At 41.9% G+C, this 22,146-nt stretch overlaps 1 protein-coding gene across 1 annotated transcript in view; it reads right to left on the bottom strand.

Moving 5' to 3' along the window:
• The window catches only part of cdh4 (cadherin 4, type 1, R-cadherin (retinal)), a 207,549-nt gene extending 185,753 nt beyond the window's left edge, over positions 1-21,796 (bottom strand). Inside the window, exons 1-3 of the mRNA XM_039611867.1 lie at positions 21,700-21,796; positions 21,172-21,537; positions 19,797-19,908 (exon numbers count right to left, since the gene is read on the bottom strand). Coding sequence (XP_039467801.1) covers positions 19,797-19,908; positions 21,172-21,225 — 166 coding nt within the window. The 5' untranslated portion in view covers positions 21,226-21,537; positions 21,700-21,796. The remainder of the gene's footprint in view (positions 1-19,796; positions 19,909-21,171; positions 21,538-21,699) is intronic.
• Positions 21,797-22,146: the final 350 nt, after the last annotated feature.

The following is a 22,146-nucleotide window of genomic DNA, read 5'->3' as shown; positions in this document are numbered from 1 at the left end:
AGTGCAGAGTGGTTTAGCAAAAGTATAGCATTTACAGTCCCCCTCAAAAGTAACCCAAGTAGCATCATTTAAAATGTAAGGATTGTTTCTGATATCAGGATCGACATTTTATGCAGCCAGTGACAACCTGAAGTCTAGACCTTTTGTCTGACTTGGTCGTGAAAGAAAATCCCATTTCTTTGCCTTGGAAAACTCTTGGTTTGCTTTTGCAGGATGTTTTCTTATTCTCAAGTGTAACCAGCGGTTTGCACCTTATTGTAAAACCTTCTATTATGTCAATTCATGAAGTCGTCTCTTGATTGTAGACTTTGAGAATTACTTTTGTTCAGAAGTTGGTCAGAAGTTATCAGTTTCAGTTGGATATCAACAATATCAGCTGGAAATATTGTTGTCATGAGATGCTCTGATGTGTTTTTGAAAAATCTATTTCCTCGGCTGTGCACGCTCCTATAGCATGAAGACCAGCTTTAATTAACACGTCCACCTTGGTGTCATGTGTCAATCACAGCTGATTGGAAGAAAAGACCCTGCTACAGACTACTGCTTTCAATTGACGAAAGCCTGATATAGTGGGTGTTAGTTCATGTTAATGAGAAGTGATTCCAGTGTTCCGGCAAATAACCAGGAAAAACAGTACAACGTCAATTCAATTAAAGAGTAATGGCTTAGCGTTTCAGTTACTGATGTTTTGCCCTGAAAGGGACTGCCATTCCAGATCCATCGCTTTATGGATATAAGAGCCCTCATAAGAACACGGCCAGAGATTAATCATATAAATTCCAGATCCTTTCAACGGAAATGAAACAGCACTTTGAGTGGTCTAAATGTCACATTCGGTGGCATTTCACTGAGCAACCGTAACGGGTCCCAGAGGGAATTCATATCATATGGAAATAAGAGCTCGCATATGAAAGCTCACACGTGAATGTCCTTATGAGAAATTTTAGGAAGTAATTTGAGCTCAACACAGTTAACCTTAACAGACTGCAAATTATCTGCTTGAAGTAACTTGCTGTTAATGGAATGTGTTTATGCAGGAAATACGCCAAAGGTCAAAGAGCATCAGTGAACGGAGCAAGAAAATTAAAGAGAAAGTGGGACTGAGTTCAATCAGAAAAAAGTATTAACACTCAGATCATTAGTTTTCAAAGTGTTTGTGAATAATTAGGCTAGTCGCGCTGTGTTTTGTCTCGGGACTATTTGTTCAAGTCTGACTCTCAACCCCTCTGCGGCTCTCTCGTTTCTTTTCATTACCTTTTGCAGGGGGTTTGTGTCTCCTCTATCACAGGAGACATAAACCCCCTGCACCGTATGCACATGCTCATCAATACAGTGCTGACTCTGACAGCTGTGCCACTGCAGGCCCGTCGAATGAGCCGACCGTTTTGCTCAAACAACCTTCTGAGAATCCACTGTTATCATTTGTTATCAATGGAGCCCCCGTGTGCAAAAGAAAGCAGGCCACCGTGCAGTTTGGATCTCATTTCATTCTTGTAGCAATCAAACAGAGGTAACTGCAGAAGTTTCCTCTTTGGTAATGATGCTGAAAGGGTTTGATGGATCAATGCTATCTGATTTAGAGAGGTGCAGAACTGCATAGACAAAATTTCCAAAGATTTCTAAAGAAATATTGTAATACACAGCACATGGGATTTATTTAAAACCATAATGATTTATACCAATGTACTGAGGACATCTGAGGAGCAGGCTGCTGCCCCCACCTTCCCCCTCCCCATGTGCCATCTTTCGGTGCTGGACACCAACACTGGCCAGCATAAATGATTGAGTTGGATGTAAGATGTAGAGCTCTTGCCAAGAAGCCACTGCATCCATGCTAATGTGCTGATGGAGGCTAATCTTAATAAGTGTGAATAAAAGGGCTTTTACTGTGAGTCCTCACAACTAATAACATCGAAACGTGCTGGAAAATGCTTCATCGCCATCAAACAACAGGCAGCATAGAAATTCAATTATTTCACTTTCACCGTTTAGCTTTTACCTTGACGTCAACTATCGCCAGGAGAAGTACGACGGTGCGACAGCGTGTGTTTGTGTGTGCAAAACGCTTCACGGGCATCTCGTGCGTACGCTGTTTGTTTGTTTCGTAAGTCCTTAGTCTCATGAAGCCCATCTGAGATCAATCACCAGACCGAGCATGATGGAGAGGCCTGTCAGAGCTCACTGTTGTGGCCTTGATTCAGTAAAACAAATAAAACAGGCAGAGGCATTACAGGATGGTTCAACACAAGCTAGACAAGAGACCACACCAAAGAGCATTCAGAGAGAGGGGTGAGTAATGAGGAGGGAGGTAAATGTCAAAGAGCAGAGCGAGAAGAAAAATGATGTTGAAGACATTGAAAAAGCAAAGTGTATACAAAAAAAAAAGAGCGTGAAAGAGGCTGGATAAAGGAGCAGGAATACTGAGCAGCAGACGCAATGCTGTTGTCCGCCTGTGTTAACCCAGCTCAGTTCTTAAACTCTGTTTCTATTCGACAGCATGTCATCAGCTCAGCCCTCCTCTGCTTAGACCCTGCTGTGGATGGTGCAGTGCGTGGCCATGTGATGAAAGGGAGGTGCCCTCTGAGATTTTTTAATGCAACTTCCCTCACATATCCTTATGTCAGAGCGCATCAGCACAATGCCGGGCTGAATAGTACCGTTTCTCTAATGATTATGTTTGCCGTGTAACCTGAGCACTGCAGCACTCAGCCTCAGCCCAGCTGGATGTGATTCAACAGCATTTACAAGGCTACAAATGACAACGCAGCACAGCTCTTTCCCCAAACATAACATAACCCGAGGAAGCCATTATACATAACTGTCAGCACTTAACCTTCCCCCAGGACTTCAAAAAAAGACATTCGGGAGCAAGTGGTTCAGAGGTGAAGCTCCCACGGGAGGCCGCAGCCAAAGCCCAGCCCCCTCACTCAGCATCATCGGATATATCACGCGAAGCTCACACATCAAACTACTTCCCGTGGTTCCACTCTACCTCGTACTGTACATGTGGAAGAGACGATGATGTGAACCCTGCTGGCTCGCCTAGTCAGACAGAGGTAGAGGTCAGAGGTCTTCTCTGCACCAGCTGTGCGAAACTCTGCAGCCAGATGAAACGTATTCCTTCCCTTGAACAACTGTGTGGCAGGCGGTGGTTGAAGAAGCTTTGATTAAACTACACAGCAGTGTACGGCTAAGAAAGGACAGTTATTTTCTCGTAATAATGACACAAGGTTACTGCAACATTTAAGTCATGATAAGAAGAAACTTTTCTAATTACAATAGAAAACAAACTTGTCAGTGTGAGATTTTGAGGGCAGAGGATGCTACCGCATGTGAGCACAAATAAAAAAGGTAGAAGAATGAGTGGTTTTCTGAGAAGAGTCTGATCTGCCGTTACTCTGAAATAAAACTGTGCGGTTGGGTTCATACATTTTTTTTTTTTTACAAGTTTTGTAAAAGCTTTCAACAACTTCAGTGAAACCTTTTGTTTACGGAAAAAGCATCAAGCTGTGGCTCTACGAGTTTCCTCTTTAGCAGTATTTTCTATCCAAAAGCCACGTTTCAACTGATTTCCACAAAACTCAGTTAGGCTTCGACTTTATCTTTTATTCATAGCAACACTGGACTGTTTCTTGTGATAACATCATACCTGCCTATTTTCTTGAAATAGAAGTGTCTCATCTTTATATTCCGTATAAATGCGAGAAATACCCACGATGCATCGTTATTATAACGCAAAGCCGGATTATTACAGTGAGCTTTTTCATTTGGACCTGATGAAAGTCATGTGCTACTCTACAGCTGTACACAAGTTTGCTTTTCCTCTGTGTGGGAGGGCTTCTTGACTTTCCGTGCCTTTTCCCTCCCTCTGAAACATGGTTTCTGGGTTCCAGTCCAAGAGAAAGCAATTTGTTCTCCACTTTTGTCTTTTTCCTCTCAGAATTTTGCATATCTTTGAACAGCGAGTTTGACTTCTGAACTTGCATTTAAAATATGACTTCAAAATGAAAAAACAATCTGACAGGTGAATGTCAAATATTTTAAAAAATTCTACCACTGAGGACATTTAGGCTGCATCCATTTGCATTTCCATTTCATCCATGTGCAACACAACGTGAGCATAAATGCATAAGTGAAAAAAATAATTAGCAAAGCTAATTATGAAGACTAGCTGAAAGGACTGTTCTTTTAGAGCATTTAGTATGTAGGTGTGTAATCAAAGTACAGTTAAATCGACAACAGCTCCTCAATAAGGAAAGAACACCAAATGCATGTATTTATTATCCCTGAGGGGTCTAATTAATCGTAACATATTCAGTCCTTATACAAAATAGTCACAGTTCAGGCTCACACTGCAGCCGAACCAGTGATATAAGAAGCAACCTTCTCTATCAAACTTCTCCCCTTCATCCCTGCACTTTTAGGCACGTTGTCCTGGACCTAACACCTACTCAACATCACACTGGAATACGCTCAGACAGCAGGGATGATGGTGCCATCTGATTTTCCTTGATGTATATTTCATCTGTGCGCTATTTGCGTAGGTCACACACTCTGAGCTTCAGTTCTACGTGGGCTGGTAGCTGTTTATTAAGGTGCCATGTTTGATGTGTGCTGTGCCGTTAATGACCCAAGGCAGGGCTTTATAAATACATATGGCTGATTGCCATGGGATTAGCAAGATTTTCTCATTAACTCTTCATAGGGTTGTTTGCTTATGAAGTTTACTTTTGATATTCAACCATGCCTTTAAAAAGGCGCAATATCTGTTAAGAGAAATTTGAAGGCGAATTTGCGACACAAACGCACAAATCCCGACAAACGCACTGACGGTGGGAGAATGTCATCACCCCGACACGAAGCGCTCCATGTGAATGGATGGAGGTTTGGCTCATCTGCAGTGCGTCGGAGTCTCACAAGCTGGCAGGGTTCCAGTCCTCTGCTCGCTTATTCATGACTTTCTCCTACAGCCAACACAGTCCAACACACACACACACACACACATAATATGGCACAAACCCGCCCACCTCACAATACCACTCGATTCACAGAGTGCCATTAATCTAAAACAAACCAAAATTGACAGGTACTGTGTGAGTACCACAGAAGAAATTATGCTGACATTTCACAATGAATCTCTTCACCTAGTTGAGTACAACCTAATGTACAATCAAAGTCCATTTGAATTTCAGGAGTGCACCAATTCAAATAGCATTCCCAAAGGTGCAGGGAAAACGCACTAAAATTGGCATCCTAAAGAAAATATTCAGCCACGAGAGTAAATTATGCATACAAATGTGCCACAGGTTCGAAAAAAAAATGCTATGTAGATTTGCCAGTTAGGTGGTTCAGGACGCGGAGGAAGTAAATAAATAATCCTGTTTAATAATTCATTGAAATTCATGTTGCTTTGCCTCCAGCCTTGAGAGTATTTAGAATGCAGCCTGCTAGGGCCCTGCTCCTGACTTGTGGTGGTGTGTGGCAAGATTATTGAAAATAGGGGTAAGATCAAGCATCCAAGCACACACATATTACGCGCACACGCAGAACTATACAGTGTGCGCGTGCCACGTGTCATATATTCAACAGAATAGTGAAGAGGGACATCCCCTGTCAACATCTTATCCCCCTTTTGCTCCATCTCCTCCCAGAATGACAGATACAATCTCTAGAGTGTGAAGAGAAGTTCACACAGAGCTTCAGGCTGGTGAATACTCTGAAGCTAGGAGAGAAAGCAACACGGGCACAAGACGACTGCAAATTGGATCTAAAAGGTTTCCATGGGGAAAGAGAGGAGAGGAGAGGAGAGAAGAAGAGAGGAGATGAGAGTGCGTGACCCATGTGTGACCCGTTTCTGATGATGCCTTTGCTTGATAGAATTACAGCAGTAAATAAAATCATCCTGTCTTGCTTTCTTTCTGTCTCTTTGTCTGAGTGTGTGTGTGGCTATCTATTCAGTGTGGGGAGTGTCTCCAATTTAGTAGCATCTTCACACTTCATTATACTATGCCTTAATTCATTAACATAAGAATCTGTCTGCATGTCTGAGATGTCCCTGGTTTCTCTTGGATGCTTTTAAAATATGGTGACAAGTGGTTTAGGCTTTTGCATATTAAAACATGTAAATGATTGGAGGTGATTCTTGATTAAGAAAATATTGTGAAAAGTGCATCGACAAGTACCAGAAGGTTGCAGCTCACGTTTTGTCACCGTTAGCGCCTATTAACAGGACAAAGTTAGTGTTTTGCATCTACCCATTTAATGGCAGATGAGAAATGAATGCCAAGATTTTGCTAATATGCACCATGAATAAGGACTGAAGTGACAGTATTGAGAGTGAAAATATTCCACAGAGTAAAAACAATTGTATTTGCATTTTGGAATGTGTGCACCTGTGTAGCTGTAACAGAAAACCACGCGTGCTAAGCCGTTAGCCAAACTGCATTATCAATGACGCTACTGATGTAAAGCCATCAGGTTTGGATGAGATGCTATCAGCTAATTAAATGGCCACCAATCGATCTTATCAGCTATTACTTTCAGACTCAGAAGCTTGTCTCATTTTGTTGGGGTTTCGCATGTTGCTGGAAACGTACGCAAGAAAGGGTGTTTACTCTATAAGAGACACTAATGTTGCTTCCTTGTGTTTTTAAGTTTTTAAGCTAAAGTAGATTTTATTGTTGTACTGTTATTCTTATACTCTAGTAGAGAAGCTTTGAATGATTCACAGCTCAAAATAAACCTTATTATTTTAGTCCTCGTTACCGTGCAGTGCAGTTTCACCATTTCTTCCTTTAACATTAGTCTTCCTTTAAGCTATCTTTCATTTCATTGGCTGCACCTCGCAAACCGAAATTGTAAACATTAAGTTTGGGTAGGATCGGGTGGAGCGGCAGTTTTGGAGGGGCTAAAATATATCGTTTCACCTTATGCTTAGAAAGCTCAATTTTCTAGGTTGCCAGTGCAAAATGCCCCGTGGAGATTTAACATGCACTGAATCACACAATCGTAAGAGATGGGAGCGATAACCACTCGTAACAGCCGTTTAATGAGATGATAACATTCAAAGAGGACGTGTAAAAACCCAAAGTAGGGCTTTAAGTTGAAATTCTACTATGAGTACAAACTGCTTAACTTTTCCACCTGCAGCTGTTTCCTTTAATGACTTTGTGCGTATGTGTGTGTGCGTGTGTGTGTGCGTATGTGGGTATGTGCGTGTGCGTGTGTGTGTGTGTTAAAATGACACCCACCTGACCTGTGTGAAGAAAAAAAAGCTGTGAGGATAAATGTGAATGGGGCAAAGTTCAAAATCTGTTAACAGCACAAAAAAAATATAGCGGTGATTCAACAACCGAGTTCATCAGACATGCAAATCTCACTCTCATAATCCACAGTGCAACCACGTCTCTACATGCACGTGACTGTAATTAGCACTAAAAAGGAAAACCATGTGGCGTCAACGATTTTTGTCTTATTTTTTCAATGATCTTCTTTATACAGCTGTCACACTGAAAACTGAAGAATGAGAACAAGCCAGTCCTTTACTCACTGTCAGAGTAAACAGTTGTGCGGCTTGCTATGTGGATCACATACGACTGCAGTGATGTTCAGGCCTTCCTCCGACATCCTCCTCGTATTTCATCTGACACGCTGCAGGGCTGAAGTTGAAGAGGGTCTTGATTTGTTGCCAACATCCACCCTAGCTCTACGATAATGAGCTCTACGGGCCCCCGAACCTGACCCGAGCATGTAACGCCATCAGTTAAAAATAACAGCCATGACCATCGCTGTGGTCAGAGCATCACATGGTACTTCTGTAGTTTAATATAAACTTGGGAAAGCATAACAGCGATGCAAATCGAGCTGTGAATCATAACGCGAAATCAGGAGACCCAGCAGAAATCCATGGATGGCGCATGTTTATTCATGACAGGTGAGTTATGCGCAGTAGGTCTACAGCCCTGCAGGGCAGGAGAGCTTACTCAAGCAGGACGTTTAACTCTCCGCTTCATAATGATACTTTGAGGGAGCCGTTCAAAGCCTTCCATGTCCTCTGGTCTAGAATTCAGACAGCCAGATTAGAAAGGACAACAGTAACCCGTAGGCTGCAAATCACAAGGCGACATGCTTAAGCAGAGACATAAACTGTTGTATGCAAACTACAAGAGTGTAATAAATACTGTGCTTTGAACAAAGAGGAATATGAACAAACTCCAGCGCATGACCATATTTCACTTATCTGTGGCAGCTCTGACGTGTCATCATTCGGATTAGCCTTGATGTTAAGACCGGTTCGCACAGCTATAAACTTGACACTGGATTTAAATAGATGCCTGGACGAAACAGCCATCATTCACTTTGCCACAGCCCTGTGGTGGCTGTAATCATGATGACACAGTAATATCCGTTTTTCTTTTACCCGGGCTAAATTGCTGTTTATGGCAATAAGAAGGCTTCTATTCCCAGAGGCCACAGTTAGTCAGAGTGCCTCTTATTGTCTTACTGCTGGGTTGTGGCGCAGAGCACAAACACTGTCACCAACACCACCGGCCCCTCCTCCTCCTCCATCCCTCTCTTCGCTGTTGGTTCTCAGAGCTATTATTTTTATCTGAAAACCTAAACGAGGCTTCAGAGAGAAAAGAGACAAGAGAACGAGAACGAGCGAGGAAGAGAGGCGCACGGAGAGACGGAGCAAAGCGAGAGAGGAAAACTGTGATTCTTCTGAAGCGGTGATCGATGCTACCAGCGTGTGTCTGCAGTGCATGCTGCCAGAAAAAGGAGGGCTATATTGATTTGCTCCCACATTTCAATCAAAAAAAGTGGGTTCTCAACCCCAGATTTTCCCTCGTTGTGCCGCAAATTACCAGTCTCTCTAAAAATAAAGCATAAATTGCCTAAAGTCAAACTTAAACATATTGAAACACTACATTTTGTTATGCAGAGACAACTAAACACATGTTCACGTGCGAGCCTGGGACATTTTTAGCATGACAATGATTTTCCATGTGGATTTCTGACTGTTAAATGCTGGTGGTTTTAAACTGCTCACAGCTTTAAGCCACCAATTGTGTGTGCCTGTCCACATAGCCCACAAATATACATAAAAAATGTGCAAACAGTATATGTAACAGTAATGAATCTCTTTTTTGTTCTCCACAGAAGAATGGTAACAAATCCACCTGCATTATTGCTGTGTATAAAAGAAACCATCGGGAGGTCAAAGCTAATAGAACGTTTAACATTTCTGCAAACATCTACAGGGACCTCTGCACTAATGAAATAACCTCTGCAGTACTGTACGGGAGCGAGTTCGTTTGTGTATGTGACCTGATCCTTTTGCTTGACTCTGGCTCTAAATATAAATCAGGCAAGTAAGTTTTGAGAAATTGGATTCACAAAGGAAGCAGTAATAGCAAGATTAGCTCCCTCAGATTCTGAGAAAGAGGAAATCAGACAGATAGACAGCAGAGATAATGTGTTCACAGAAGGAAAACAAAGTCGGTAATAAAAACAAAGGAAAATATAATTCATCACTGACATTAACACTGGCAATGAGGGCATACAGGATACAGAATCGATTAAGTTCTTTTGTTTGTTCTGGTCAGCAAACCATATTTGCAGATTCATCAACCTTCCCCAATCAAATCTGTATCACAACAGGAAGAAGCATTTCTTCATATTGGGATTTCCAAATCAGCCACTTGAATCTAGGCCAGAATAAACTCTTTGAAACATTCTGCGTGCAGAAAGTTTAAATAAATTCTCTGTGCTGTGGCAACAACATTATCTTTTCAGCAAAGCAAGCCAGTCACAGCTTAAAAAGTAGAAGATGCCACAAATTTAGCAGAAACACACCTTGACGCTTTGTCTGTATCGTGACTACAAGATTATACGCAAGTGCAAGTAGAAAGGTGTGAAGTTTAAATAAACTTAAACTGAGACAAATACATAGCTGAAGTACAATCCATGAAAAATGTTAGGATAAAAAACAGACGACAGGGAATGTTAAATTAAATGAGAAGAACTATGTGAGGAATAGTTCCCAGCAGTGGGTATTCACAGTAACTGCGCAGGAGCAAATAAGCCTTCACAGAGCCCTCTTTTTAGATCAAAATAGACAGCAAATTGATACAATCAAATCCAAAACGCGTCACCGCCATAGGAAATGTAATTTCCCCCCTTCCTTCCATGATGGAGTCAAGATTTGTGTTTCTATTTTCTTTTATGGTGCCATCGTTTCCCAAACTGTTTCTTTTATGTGCCTCAGAGCCTGGTGAAAAATGGTTTGGATGCTGTATATCTTTTAACTCCGAGGCTAATCTACAGCACGCACACACACATACGCGGTATGTACATCAACTGTGAGTAGCAGCTACGGTGAAGCAGCACTCAACTTTAGCGACATTAAAACCACTGACAGTGAGGTGCGTAACACTGAACATCTTGTTATAATGCGTTCTGCTAGGAAATCTGGAGGGCCATTGGCATTTATGTGGATGTTACCACCAAACCTACATGTTGTTGCAGACCAAGTTCCCCCACCACCACCACCATACGCAGATCAGCGACCTCCTCTCAGCGGGACAATGCACCACACCACAGTGCAAAAGCTGCTGAGGAAAACCACAAGTGACCCAAATCGTCACCCTAACCTTCAAATGTAAGAAAACACCAAACTGATTAAAAGTGAGATACACCAGAATCAGACACCCCACCGCGAAAACCCACAGAACCAGTGCCAGAAGTTCCAGTGCCAGACAACACACGACACCGACAAACTATATTAGACAGTTTAACATGATTAAAAATGAGAGCCCAGCTAATTTATCCGAATATCATCAACTAACATTTGCATATTTCAAGATCTGGATTATATTTCTGACAAGTAATACAAAAATTTAAAACGTAAAGATTGTAGAAACACCCTTCAACCATGTTATGAGTGTCGATAATGCGTAGTTTGTCCACTAGAGGGCAACCTCCCTTTTAGCAACATGTCTTTGGAGCAGCTGATCCAAGCAGAGCGGAACGTGAACAAATCAACAAACAACTACACGTAGCAAATGTCAGGAAATATTATTTATCACTGAAATCTGTTTATCAGTATTGGTCATAAAAATTTGACACTTTCTATTCGAAATGTCACAACGAAATGTTAACAGATGTTATTTTAATTTAGTATGTTTTACCAAATATGCAAAAAAAAATGTTTTCACATTTGCACAGCAGGTGACAAATTGAATGTTGCAGTCAAAATCACAGTGATAAGAATCCTTCTTTTTAAAGGTAATGAAAAGCAACGGAAGTTGTTAATTAACAGAAAAACGCAGACAACATTCCTTTCTGGCTGACTGTCAGATTTAGCACTATAAAACAGGTATGCCTCTCTCACAGTGTGCCGCATATCTCTGTCTTTCCCTCATCCCTCTCCTTTGCTTACTAATGAGCCATGAGATTGACAGCTGGATTACAGGGCTGATTTGTAATCCTTTAATTTCTCCATTTAAGATAATCACCCTCTGGATGGAGCGCTGCCTACAAACACACAGACACGCTAGTACACAAAATATACTGTGTGTTTACCCATTAAACAAAAAATGAACCAGAGAATATAGCAAAAACAAGACCATGCGAGTGCCCTGATCAAATATAGATTCCAAGCTGAATTAATCCAAAGGAAAAAGTAGAGTGCAAACCTCTCTCGGGCGAGGGACCTTTTTGATATTAGAGTTTGTAGAACCTTTGTTCTACAAACTCTAATATCAAAAAGGTCCCTCGCCCGAGAGAGGGTGCATCTTGACAGTGTAGTCTTTTAATTAAGGCGATAGAAAAGCAAAAGCCCCATAGCTTCTGAAATGGCTGTACAGAGCAATACAGACTAGCAGCTTAGAAGGATCTATGCGTTTAGTCTAGCCCGATGTAAATCACTTTGATTGGGCCATGTTCTTCATCTCTTTCAGCGCTTTGGACTGGGGATATGACTGTTGGAGGACATGTGAGGTCAAGTGGCGGCACAAGGTCAAACTTCTTGGCCATAATTCATCAAGAAACTGAGAAGCCATAAGTCACTTTGAGCCCCTGACACAGGCATGAGAGCGGAGGAGGGGCAAGAAAACAGGGAGGCATGGTTGTCTACCTACCAGAGAGTTCTGGTAGGCAGACAACAGTAAACACGTATTGTAAAACAGCAACTTGATGAGGTGATGGAAATGTTATGGTGTCCTTCAAAAGTGCACAAAAAGCTCGTTTGAAAGATGGTGCTTAAGAATGCTGTTTTTCAACCTCCATCTCCTTCTTCTCTATCTTTCTAACTCTCATCCTCCACTTGATTTCTTGGTGTCCGGGAGAGGCGCTGAATGAGTGCGAAGACTGGCGAATCATCTCCTCTGAACGAGATCCACTCCAGAGTAATTACAGACATACACAATCTCAGAAGTGGCACAGACGACGCTAAACATTCAAGCACGACTTCACAGGGGTCAGCTAGAGAATATATGTGGTCTACAGTACGTGAATTTCAGGTTTTTATTGCCAAACGGATTTCATTTCTAAGGAGGAAAAGAAAAGAAAGTTTGTCATGACTCAAAGCCAATCACGACTTTGAAAAGGCACAATTTCCGACGGGTAACAAAAACAGAAAATCGGTTCAAACGGAGCTTTTCCACATTATTTTCAAGCAGACAAGGCTTGCACTGAGCTCTCACTCCCTTCTTTTCCGACTCGTTGGCTGGGTTAGTGTAGTATTAATTGTAATCACTATTATCTATCCAATAATCCATTGAAATAACACTCAAGTGTTCTTTGTCATAATAATACAAACACTCATAATAACATGCAAGTAAATAATTTCAGCTAAAGAATCACCGCTTCAATACTGAACACCTGATTTGTATTTAGATGAATGTAAATCCAGCAAGCCCAGAGGGCAGGAGGGGAAAAAAACCTCAGTAATGAACTGCTACATTCTGGGTTACACTTGCAGCTAAAAGGTGAAACGGAGGTCTCCTAGTGGGATAATGGTTCGTTTCTGCCCTGCAACAAAAAAGGAGTCTTAATCAAGGCCACAGATCGTTAAAGTGCACTGAGATGCAAAGGGCTAATACACATTGATTGTGAGCAAAGGTGGTCAATTAAAAAGGTTTTCAATAACAAATGCAAATAGGATTCCCAGAAGACAAGGAGATGAGCGATGGAGGTAATGCTAACGTCTTCAGAAAACTACTTTGATAACGTGCGGAAAAAAAAACTACTGAGGAGGGTCAAAGTGTAATCTGGAAATAGTTTCTGAGAAATACTTAAAACTTTTCCCATGAATATTTTTCTGTAAATCTGCCCTTGTCTCAACTCCTGAAATACAGTAGTAAAGTCTCCAGTTCTCCGTTCAACACAGCCTCATTTCTTATCCGCTAATCCCTTGCCAAGGACTTCTTTTTGGCTAACACCATCAGAAGTGCCTAGTTCTCCCTTTTTTCTTTATAATCACTCTATGATTTAACCCACGGCCGCCAGCTCTTTCAGATGCAATCACAGGTCTGATAATATCGTGGTTAGCTCCATTTGAAGGTCGGTATTCAGGGCACAATTAGCTCACCTCTATTTTGTCAGGAAATGTAGATCTACTGCATAATCGCACCAAACAGACTGCACGGTGCTCTTAAAATGCAGCAGGAGTCTCAGGCGTTGGGTTTGTCTCTGACAGCTTATTGCCATCTAAACACAAGGAGCTCGAGATGAATCGCGCCCGTCTCTCGGAGGGCATCATACGGGACCGCAATGAAGCTATCTGTGTTGTAATGAAACTCCATGAGAGTAGAGGCCATGACCCAGTGACTAACCATGAGACTAAACAAATAGTAGTATACAGTTAAGAGGGGCACAGTCAAGATCAGCCCACTAGAGCTATTAAAATTCACAAATAGGCCCTAGCGATGATATTTCTGCCGACAGCCAGTTTCCTATCTATCAAAAGCCCCTTTTTTACTTACTACCTCCGAAGAGAAAATGACTACAAAACAGGATAAAAAGCATTGTGCTGTGGCTTGTACTTTATCTTGGGTGGTTTGCTTGATGGAATTGGCTCAGCATGTATGTCATGTTGTAGGAAGTTTGAGGGATATAGGAGCGTAGCTTGGTTTGGTAAGAAGGCAGGCGAGATAAAGAGAAATGATGTGGCTCATCTTCTGTACCTGTATTCTATCAGCTCGCCACAGACTGCAGGTCCTGGCTGCAGAGATGAAAGACTCTCCGGAGGACAAGAGAGACGTTCGTGAGTCAGAAGGAAAATGGCATTCCGCTTATCAAATGCCTGGAAACATAATCCCCCTCCTCCCCCGACTCACCCCCAGTTCTTGGGTCTGGACGTACTTATGAAAGCCCTGTCACTTTGGATAGTAGGTTAGGAGTCAGAAGTTCTCCACGCTAGAGTAAACGCTGAGCTGGCTGTTTCAAAGCAGATATGGCTCCTTGCCAGATTTTCCTGCTGTAGTCTAATTGGGGTCATGTTACAAGCCATTCTGTATGTGTAACTTTTAGAGATGGAATTAAACAACAGGAAATCCATGCTGAAAGTGTATAGCTGATGAAGGCAGAATCCTCCTTAAATTAATCTTTTAGATTAAAGGAACGGTGTGTTTAATTTTTCTCCTGTATGCACCGCAAGACCCAATTTTAAATTAAAAACCCAGGGATGAAGGAACCAAGGAAAGACATCTTATTGTGGATTATATTTTTTCATAACCGAGTTCATCTCTGAGTTCATCGTCTAGGGGAAGTGAAAACATGCCAATGACATTATAAAGCGCACGTCTATCCTGATGTTTTTATCCCACAAACAGTGAGTTTTCATCACTGTGCTTTTATTTTTCCTTTGCCCACAATAAAGTGGTCTTCTTCAGTGTGAGGCTTAAAAATATGATTTTTTGGAATCCACTGAATCCATCAAATCTTGCCAACACAGGGAGAAATATGCGGTGTTCACTGTGCTGCTGGAATGGCAAAAGTCATCACTATTGTCTTTTCAAGTATGCTCTCACAGTGACTTAAAGAGACACCGTCCTGACTGAACTGTATTTCAAATCAATTTCTTTTGTGCTGAGACCACATCCCCCTTGTGCGTGTTCCTAGGTGACTGGTCCGGCTCTTGGAGCGGGGTGATGGTTTACACAGTGATGTGCAATCACTGGAATATTTCTTTTCACGGCTTATCTGCCCACAGTGGGAATTTGCACGGACCACGACTCAGGGCCTGCCTGTCTGCTCGCCTGCGTGCCACTGCCTTCCCCTCCAATCCTGACCCTGCCTCAGATAAACCTATCCACGGGAGCATGGGACGATTTATTCAGCACAACTTTGCGGCAGCGCAGAGATTTGTGATTTAGTTAAACAAAGGTCTTCTGTGGTCAACCTCAAAGCAATAACAGCCTTTTTAACCTATTCAGCCAGTGAAAAATGTTTTAAGAGGACACTGAATGATGCATTGCACTTCTACAATGACCTTTCAGTACTTGAGCAGACATTTCACTTTACCTACAGTACTGTGCAAAAGTCTGGAGGCACCCGTCATTTCTTTATATTTTGCTTCCGAGGAGCCAGACTTTCTTGTCATATATTAAAGTGGTCTTGAGTAATAGCTCTCCAGGCTTTCTGAAGGTCTTTCAAATTTTTCCTTTGGGCATTGGCTGCTTTTTTGCTCATTCTCAGTCCAGTCCTTGTACCTGACCATTGTCAGAGGATTTTGTTTGTTTGTTTGTTTCTTATTTTAAAGCCACTTAGGACTGAAATATGAATCCTTTATGAATTCATTACAGAAAAACCTAAACTCAAGGGATTTGTGCACACATAGCAAACAAGTTGGCAAAGAACCTGTTTTAAATTGTATCTTCAGGCACTTTGCAAAACTAAAAATCAGTGGCCACAGGTCTTATGGAGTGATGAATTCAAATTTGAAATTTCTAAATTTTTGTCATTGTGCATGGAGGAGGTCAGGGGAGACATAAACAGTGAGGATCTACAGCCATCTGTAAAAAACAGTGGAGGCTCTCTCATGGTTTGGGGTTACATTTCAGCCAGTGGTTATGTGGAACTTTTCAAAATTAAAGGAGTTCAGAACACATAAAAGTAAGGTCAGGTTTTTATCTACCATGCAATACCATCTAGAAAACATCTGATAGGCAATGAACTCAATTTTCAACAAGATAATGATCCCAAGCATACCCGGATAGAACAAACAGTCATGAATCAGCTTCCCCAGAGTCCAGATCTCAACATTATTGAAGCAGTGTGGGATCATCTCAACAGAGAACAGAACAAACGGCCGCCAACATCCAAAGAAGAGCTTTGAGTGTTTTTCAAGAAGCCTGGAGACCTACTCCTGAAGACTACATGAAAGGAGAGGGGTGGCTCGGGACTTTTGCACTGTACTGTACAGGAGGAAGTACAGAAAAGGAGCAAGGATATTAAACCATACCAATAATAACAGTCAATGCTGACAAGTTTTAATGGCAGAATGTGTTGAGAGTGTCTATTGGTTTCTATTTTGTCAAATCCAGAAAAAAACTTGCACTATACTGATTCATTCTCATTCCCAACATAATAATCATGACCAATACAGATAAATCTGAGATATCATAATATTAAGAAAAGAAGGGTATTACTGCAATACAAAATATTATTATACCTTCTTTATTTGTGAATATTCCAGTTTTACCTCTGCAGGACTCCACAAATGAAATAGTGAGGAGGAAACATGACACTCCTGAAGACTCTCTGTGAGATATAGGGTGATGCCAAATAGATTCCAATAAAGAAAGGGTTACACAATCCTTTGTGGCTTGTGAAAACTCCCCTCCCTCATGGACTCTTAAAGCATCCAATGCAGATAGAATTGCAGCTCGGAGTCCCCTGATAGGCTATGGCTTAAAGGCATTAAATGTGAACTCTGCTGAACTGCCAGTTCAAGTGTGGCTACCTCACTCAACCTTTACTCTACGTTATTTCTTTAATCCTCACAAATAAAACAGACTACATGTGCGTACAGATGAGTGAAACATTAACAGAGCGTAAGATGTTCTAGGACAGTGTTGGGTCATGAGATGCTGCCCTCTCTTGGAAAGGTGGAAACCCCAACAGACCCCAAACTCCGATGTGTGTGTGTTTGTTTTGACAAAGGTGGGAGAGACAGTGTCTAACATGTTGGTCTGATATCTGGTGATCACTTAGGTTGCGATCTGTTTTTGCCAATCCCACAGAATATGATATATCCCTCACACCCTATGTATGGTGTCATTTTCATTCTGGAACAGACCACACTGTTTCTTCACAGGATAAAGGTTATCACCCTGAATATCTTTGTATTGATTAGCAGTGGCCCTGCAAGCGGATCCAAATCTTTAAAAGAAACGCTACAATTTATATTTTTGTTGGTCTATACTGAAATAGATCTTTAAAAATCAGTGGGTTCCTTGAGGTAGCCCATTTGTTTTAATTACTGCATGTGTGCATTTGAAAACTGTCAACAGTAACAGAAAGTGTTACAGGACACCAGTTTGGACATTTAAGCAAACGCTGTGGGTCTTGGTCAGACATAAATGGCCACACGCATGCATCTACGATGTCAAGAAAAACATTTCAAAAGGTTGTTGTTAATGAATTTGACAGGAAAATACTGTGTAGCCCTGCCAAACTACCCACACACCATCAAAACAATAAACTAGAAGAAAAACAACTCCCCCTGCAACCTCAGCATGAAAAGAGGTGAGGCGCACATATTGTTCAGTGACTGGAAACAGAAGCCTGGTTCACACTGCACCTGCTGGGCCAAAGCTTTTTGGTCCTTTCCTCAACTGCTCACTGTCCATCTCTCCAGGGAGACAACAGCCACACAGACCTCAGTAGTCCAGCAACCCCCATAGCCAGCTCTTGAGCATCCCAGCCTCTCCTTTAATTTCATTCTACATCCATTCATATTTTATTTATTTTATTTTATTTTTTTTGGTAAGTGACAGATTCAGGTTATACATTGTGGCATTATTATTAAAGACTTCCTCCCACGTTGTGTCCCACTGTATATAATGCAGTCCTTAAGTAACGCTAGCCACATCACATTAGGCAGTGCATAAGAACTTAAGCTGCTGCAGCTATATCCTTTGGAATGGCAGTTTTGAGGAAGACAATATGGTTCTCAGATTGATTTTTACCAAGAACAAACGCAGACAGACACAGTGAGAGACGGAGACTCGAAGCAAAGGCAATATGGATCAAAGCCGGAGCTGACGCACCACGTAAGATACATCAAACTAATGCAGCTGAGCGTTGCTGTGACATTTTCTCGAATTCAAGCGTCAGCTAATGTGTACACCAGGCTGAATCGCATGCATGTAACACCCCCACACCCCGAGACACCCACAAACATAAAGGAGGAATTGACATACAATATCTGTCTGGATACATATCACTCTCCGTTAATACTGCTTGGGTCAGTGAGGATGCCTGAGCCCATTTCTAAACAGGCTGAAACCTTGAGCCCTGAGCCCCTTCAGGCAAACTGGCTCCCCACTGACCAGCTGCACTGTCCTTGTCAGCTACCTAAATAACAAAATAACCTCCAGAATAATTCAGTTGTTTTCCTTGCAGTCAGAAAATGCTCGAACAGCTGTTACAATGAGAATGTCATTTCCTCCTGGCAAATAGCATTTCACGTAACAATAGACAAATATTCGGCTATAAAGGCAAAGTGTCAGGGGAGAGGTAAGCTTATTGTACACTGCTGTTGAGCTGTTACCCACAAGTATGAATAACAGTGATGTAAGTTGCAATGGGCGAGAAAAACGAGAAGAAAATGTGAAACAACCCAAATATTGGGCCCAATTTAAAAACCAAGTCCCTGAACTCTCATAGCAGGAACTTGGTGCAGCTTCGCAATGCTCAAAATACCGAAGTAATATAACTTCACGGCCTCCTCTCTTCTCGTCTTGGGGGTAATTTCATCATCTAGAATTTTTGAAGTTCTGTTTTATAGAAGCACATCCAGCAAATGTCAAAGGTGCTGTTTATCTGTCAGTTATGCAAATTGGGACACAGGAATATGGCTGGGGGGGATTCATTTTCAATATGGTTAGGATGCACCAGCAAACAGAAGAGACACACTGAAGAAAAAGCAGCATCCTTTAAATGGCAGGAGATGAACTTCTGTAGATTCAGTACACTGCCTCCACTGAAAAGAAATGGAGCGAGCAACAACAGAATTGAATTCCTCTAAAAAACAGAAAGAAAAAAAAGGGACGGAAAACATATTACAATGAAAAGTGGAAAGAAAAGAAGAAAGTTTGGAGCTTTCCAGCTGCAACGTGCAGAAAAGGGAAGAAGCTATTTAGATTATTTTGCTCTGTGAGCTCGCTGCTTAGTCAATCAAACAAAGAACAAATGTGTTGTTTTTACTACAGCAGTGTAAAGCAGTTGTTCATTCATCAATACGCCGTCACACCACATGGAAACTCTTGAACAGAATGCGTTACACACACACCGTCATCATTTTTAATGGCATGGCGAGATTTTTTTTCCCCAAGCCTTCTGCTTAATTATAAAATGATATCCCTGTGCTCGAGATGGGTTTCTTAGGTTGCCCAGGCAAGTGTGCGTTGTCGGAAGTCATTCGCGCGCCACAATATATTCCTTCTACCACTCGCAAAAGTATACACAAACCTACTCATTCGATCACACTATGAAGTCAGGAACACATCTGGGCCAAGAAGAGAAACTATCATCAGACGGTAAATGAGATCCAGCAGCGGCAGGCTTACCTTTAAGAATGCTCTGGCCGTGCAGTACGTCTCTTGAGACAATCACCGTGTAGAAGTTCTGGGAGAAGCCTGGTCTGCACGGGGGTTTGAGGGGCTGGCCTGCCTTACTCCCCTGAGGAATAAAACAAGGCAGCCTGTTAAGATTGGCAAATTGACTTGCAGCCACCAGGGTCACAAGCTGATCTCACGGCCTCTTTGAGGTGATATTGAATCTCACAGTCTCTCTTGCCACAGTGAATGATTTGTTTCAGACTACAGCACGTTGAAATTCAGACCGTCACAGTGTGGAAATCTAACTCTGGAGCTGCAGGCACCTGCTTAGACTCACTGTAAAGATACATCAAGCTTCACAGGAAATACTTAGATTAGGAATTAAAAGGAAATAAATTACTTTAATCCAGCTTTACCTACTTTATCATCTACATATTATTTAGAGAAGCAGGAGCATAAGAGGTGGACTACACCCTGAATGCGTGACACACTATTTCAAGGACCATAATCATCATCATCATTAAGGCAATAATGTGATCCACACATTGTGAGTATAACGGAACTCAAAGAAAAGTGATATAAGTGGCAGGACTAATAAGCATTAGACAGATGGTGAGAATGACTAGCTGGAAATGTTCAAACATGCAATATATACATTGCACGCTGATTGAAGTCTGTGCGCATGTGTGAAAGCCAAATGCATTTAAATATATAGCTGACATACAGACAGCCGTAGGCTCACGTTATCCAGAAGGGAGGAAGAATGCACTCCCAGCGATGCACCTTATTCATCGCACCATCAATGGTACTCTAAAGAAATATACTGCACTTTTCCCCCTAACTCGGCTTTGCTATCAGCACACCTCAACAAAACCCCATAATAATAAGTACATCATTTGACTGAGTTTGGATATTAAAAAAAAAAAAAAAACTATTTATACTGTTGCTCATTTGCCTCTTGAATCGAAGTCCGTAATTAAGTGCTAAAACCCTTAACTCAAAACAAAAGAAGACATTAGAGCGCGTAAACGTGCGTAAACGAAGTTGATCGCAGCCAGCAGCACGAGAAGCCCCTCTGGAAACCACTGTCCTCTGCAATAATGCACTGCAGTTTATGTGGACGACAGGATGTGGAGGCAAGCGAAGAGTTATCAGTGACTTTTCCACTGCAGTGAGAGCCGACATAATTACCAACTTCAAATGGGCCACACGGGATTCTGTTACACAAATCGTGTTGCCATCATAGCGCAAAAGCTGATCCGTTAACGGCCACTTTCGAGCGCCCCTGCAGCGCGCTGCAAAAACCGAAGTAAGCATTACAGCAGTGCAGCACTTCCACCGTACTGTTAGGGCGACTATACGTGTAGAAATTAACTCATCTTACCGAGGATGCGCCCACAAGTAAGGTGCACGCCAAGATGACGCAGCCAGCGTTCATCTTTGCAAAACCCGCGTGTTGGTGGGGGGGAAAAAGAGGAAAAGATGAGTCTTCTTCGCCAAATACACCTCAGTAATTCCCGGACCGCTGTCTTCCTCTTCTCCACTGCTGAGTGAGACGCCGACCGTACTTGTCTGGCGCAAAAGTGCCGCTGAGACAGAGATGCTGCGCTCCGTCCGGAGGAAGCCGGTGCCCATTGGATAACAGCGTCACTACAACCCCTCCTACCGCACGGCGGAGCAGGCAAGGCGGTGTGCACCGTCTCTGCTCCGAATGACTCTGTGTGATGATGCCCCGTGCCACTTCTGGGATCTATTGGTAGAAAAATGCATTTTCCAGCCAATTTAGATTCATATTTTTTTTTAAAACTTCAGATGGAGCAAAAGCGGTTCTGGCTGTGTGAGTGACAACCAACCATCCGAGCCCTTTCATATGTCCATCAGCTAACTGGAGTCTATTTCACACACCACTTACCCCCTCTGCCCCTGATCCACAGTATAAGTATAGCAAGAGCCCCCGAGATATTAGCTTTTTATTAAAGCAGCTGTGATAGGCCACTGCGGGATAAGACTTTGATTGTGAGTGAAAGGTTCAAATAAATAGTACAATGAATCAGGAGCCTCTGTGATCACCTACAGGAAATATGTCTATAACTCTATAAATCATTTCCAGTTATAGGTCTTCATATTTTATTTTATTTTTAAAAGGTGACTACTTTAGCCTAATGACCATTTTCCATAATAATAATTTGCAACAAAATAAAATTTGGCACCAGGATTAAATGTCTTACTCCATTTTGGGAGCTTATATTATTAATAAAGTTTAGAATTAACATACAGTATAATAAACTTATACATATTTAGCTTTTGTGCAGAAGTCAAAAAAATGCAGGAGAAATGACTTAACTGCACCTTTAAGTGC

Source organism: Oreochromis aureus, linkage group 5 (genome assembly GCF_013358895.1).
Source record: "Oreochromis aureus strain Israel breed Guangdong linkage group 5, ZZ_aureus, whole genome shotgun sequence".
Taxonomy (NCBI): Eukaryota; Metazoa; Chordata; class Actinopteri; order Cichliformes; family Cichlidae; genus Oreochromis; species Oreochromis aureus.
The sequence above is the reverse complement of the archived record's forward strand: the minus strand, read 5'-3'. Positions and strand labels throughout refer to the sequence as shown.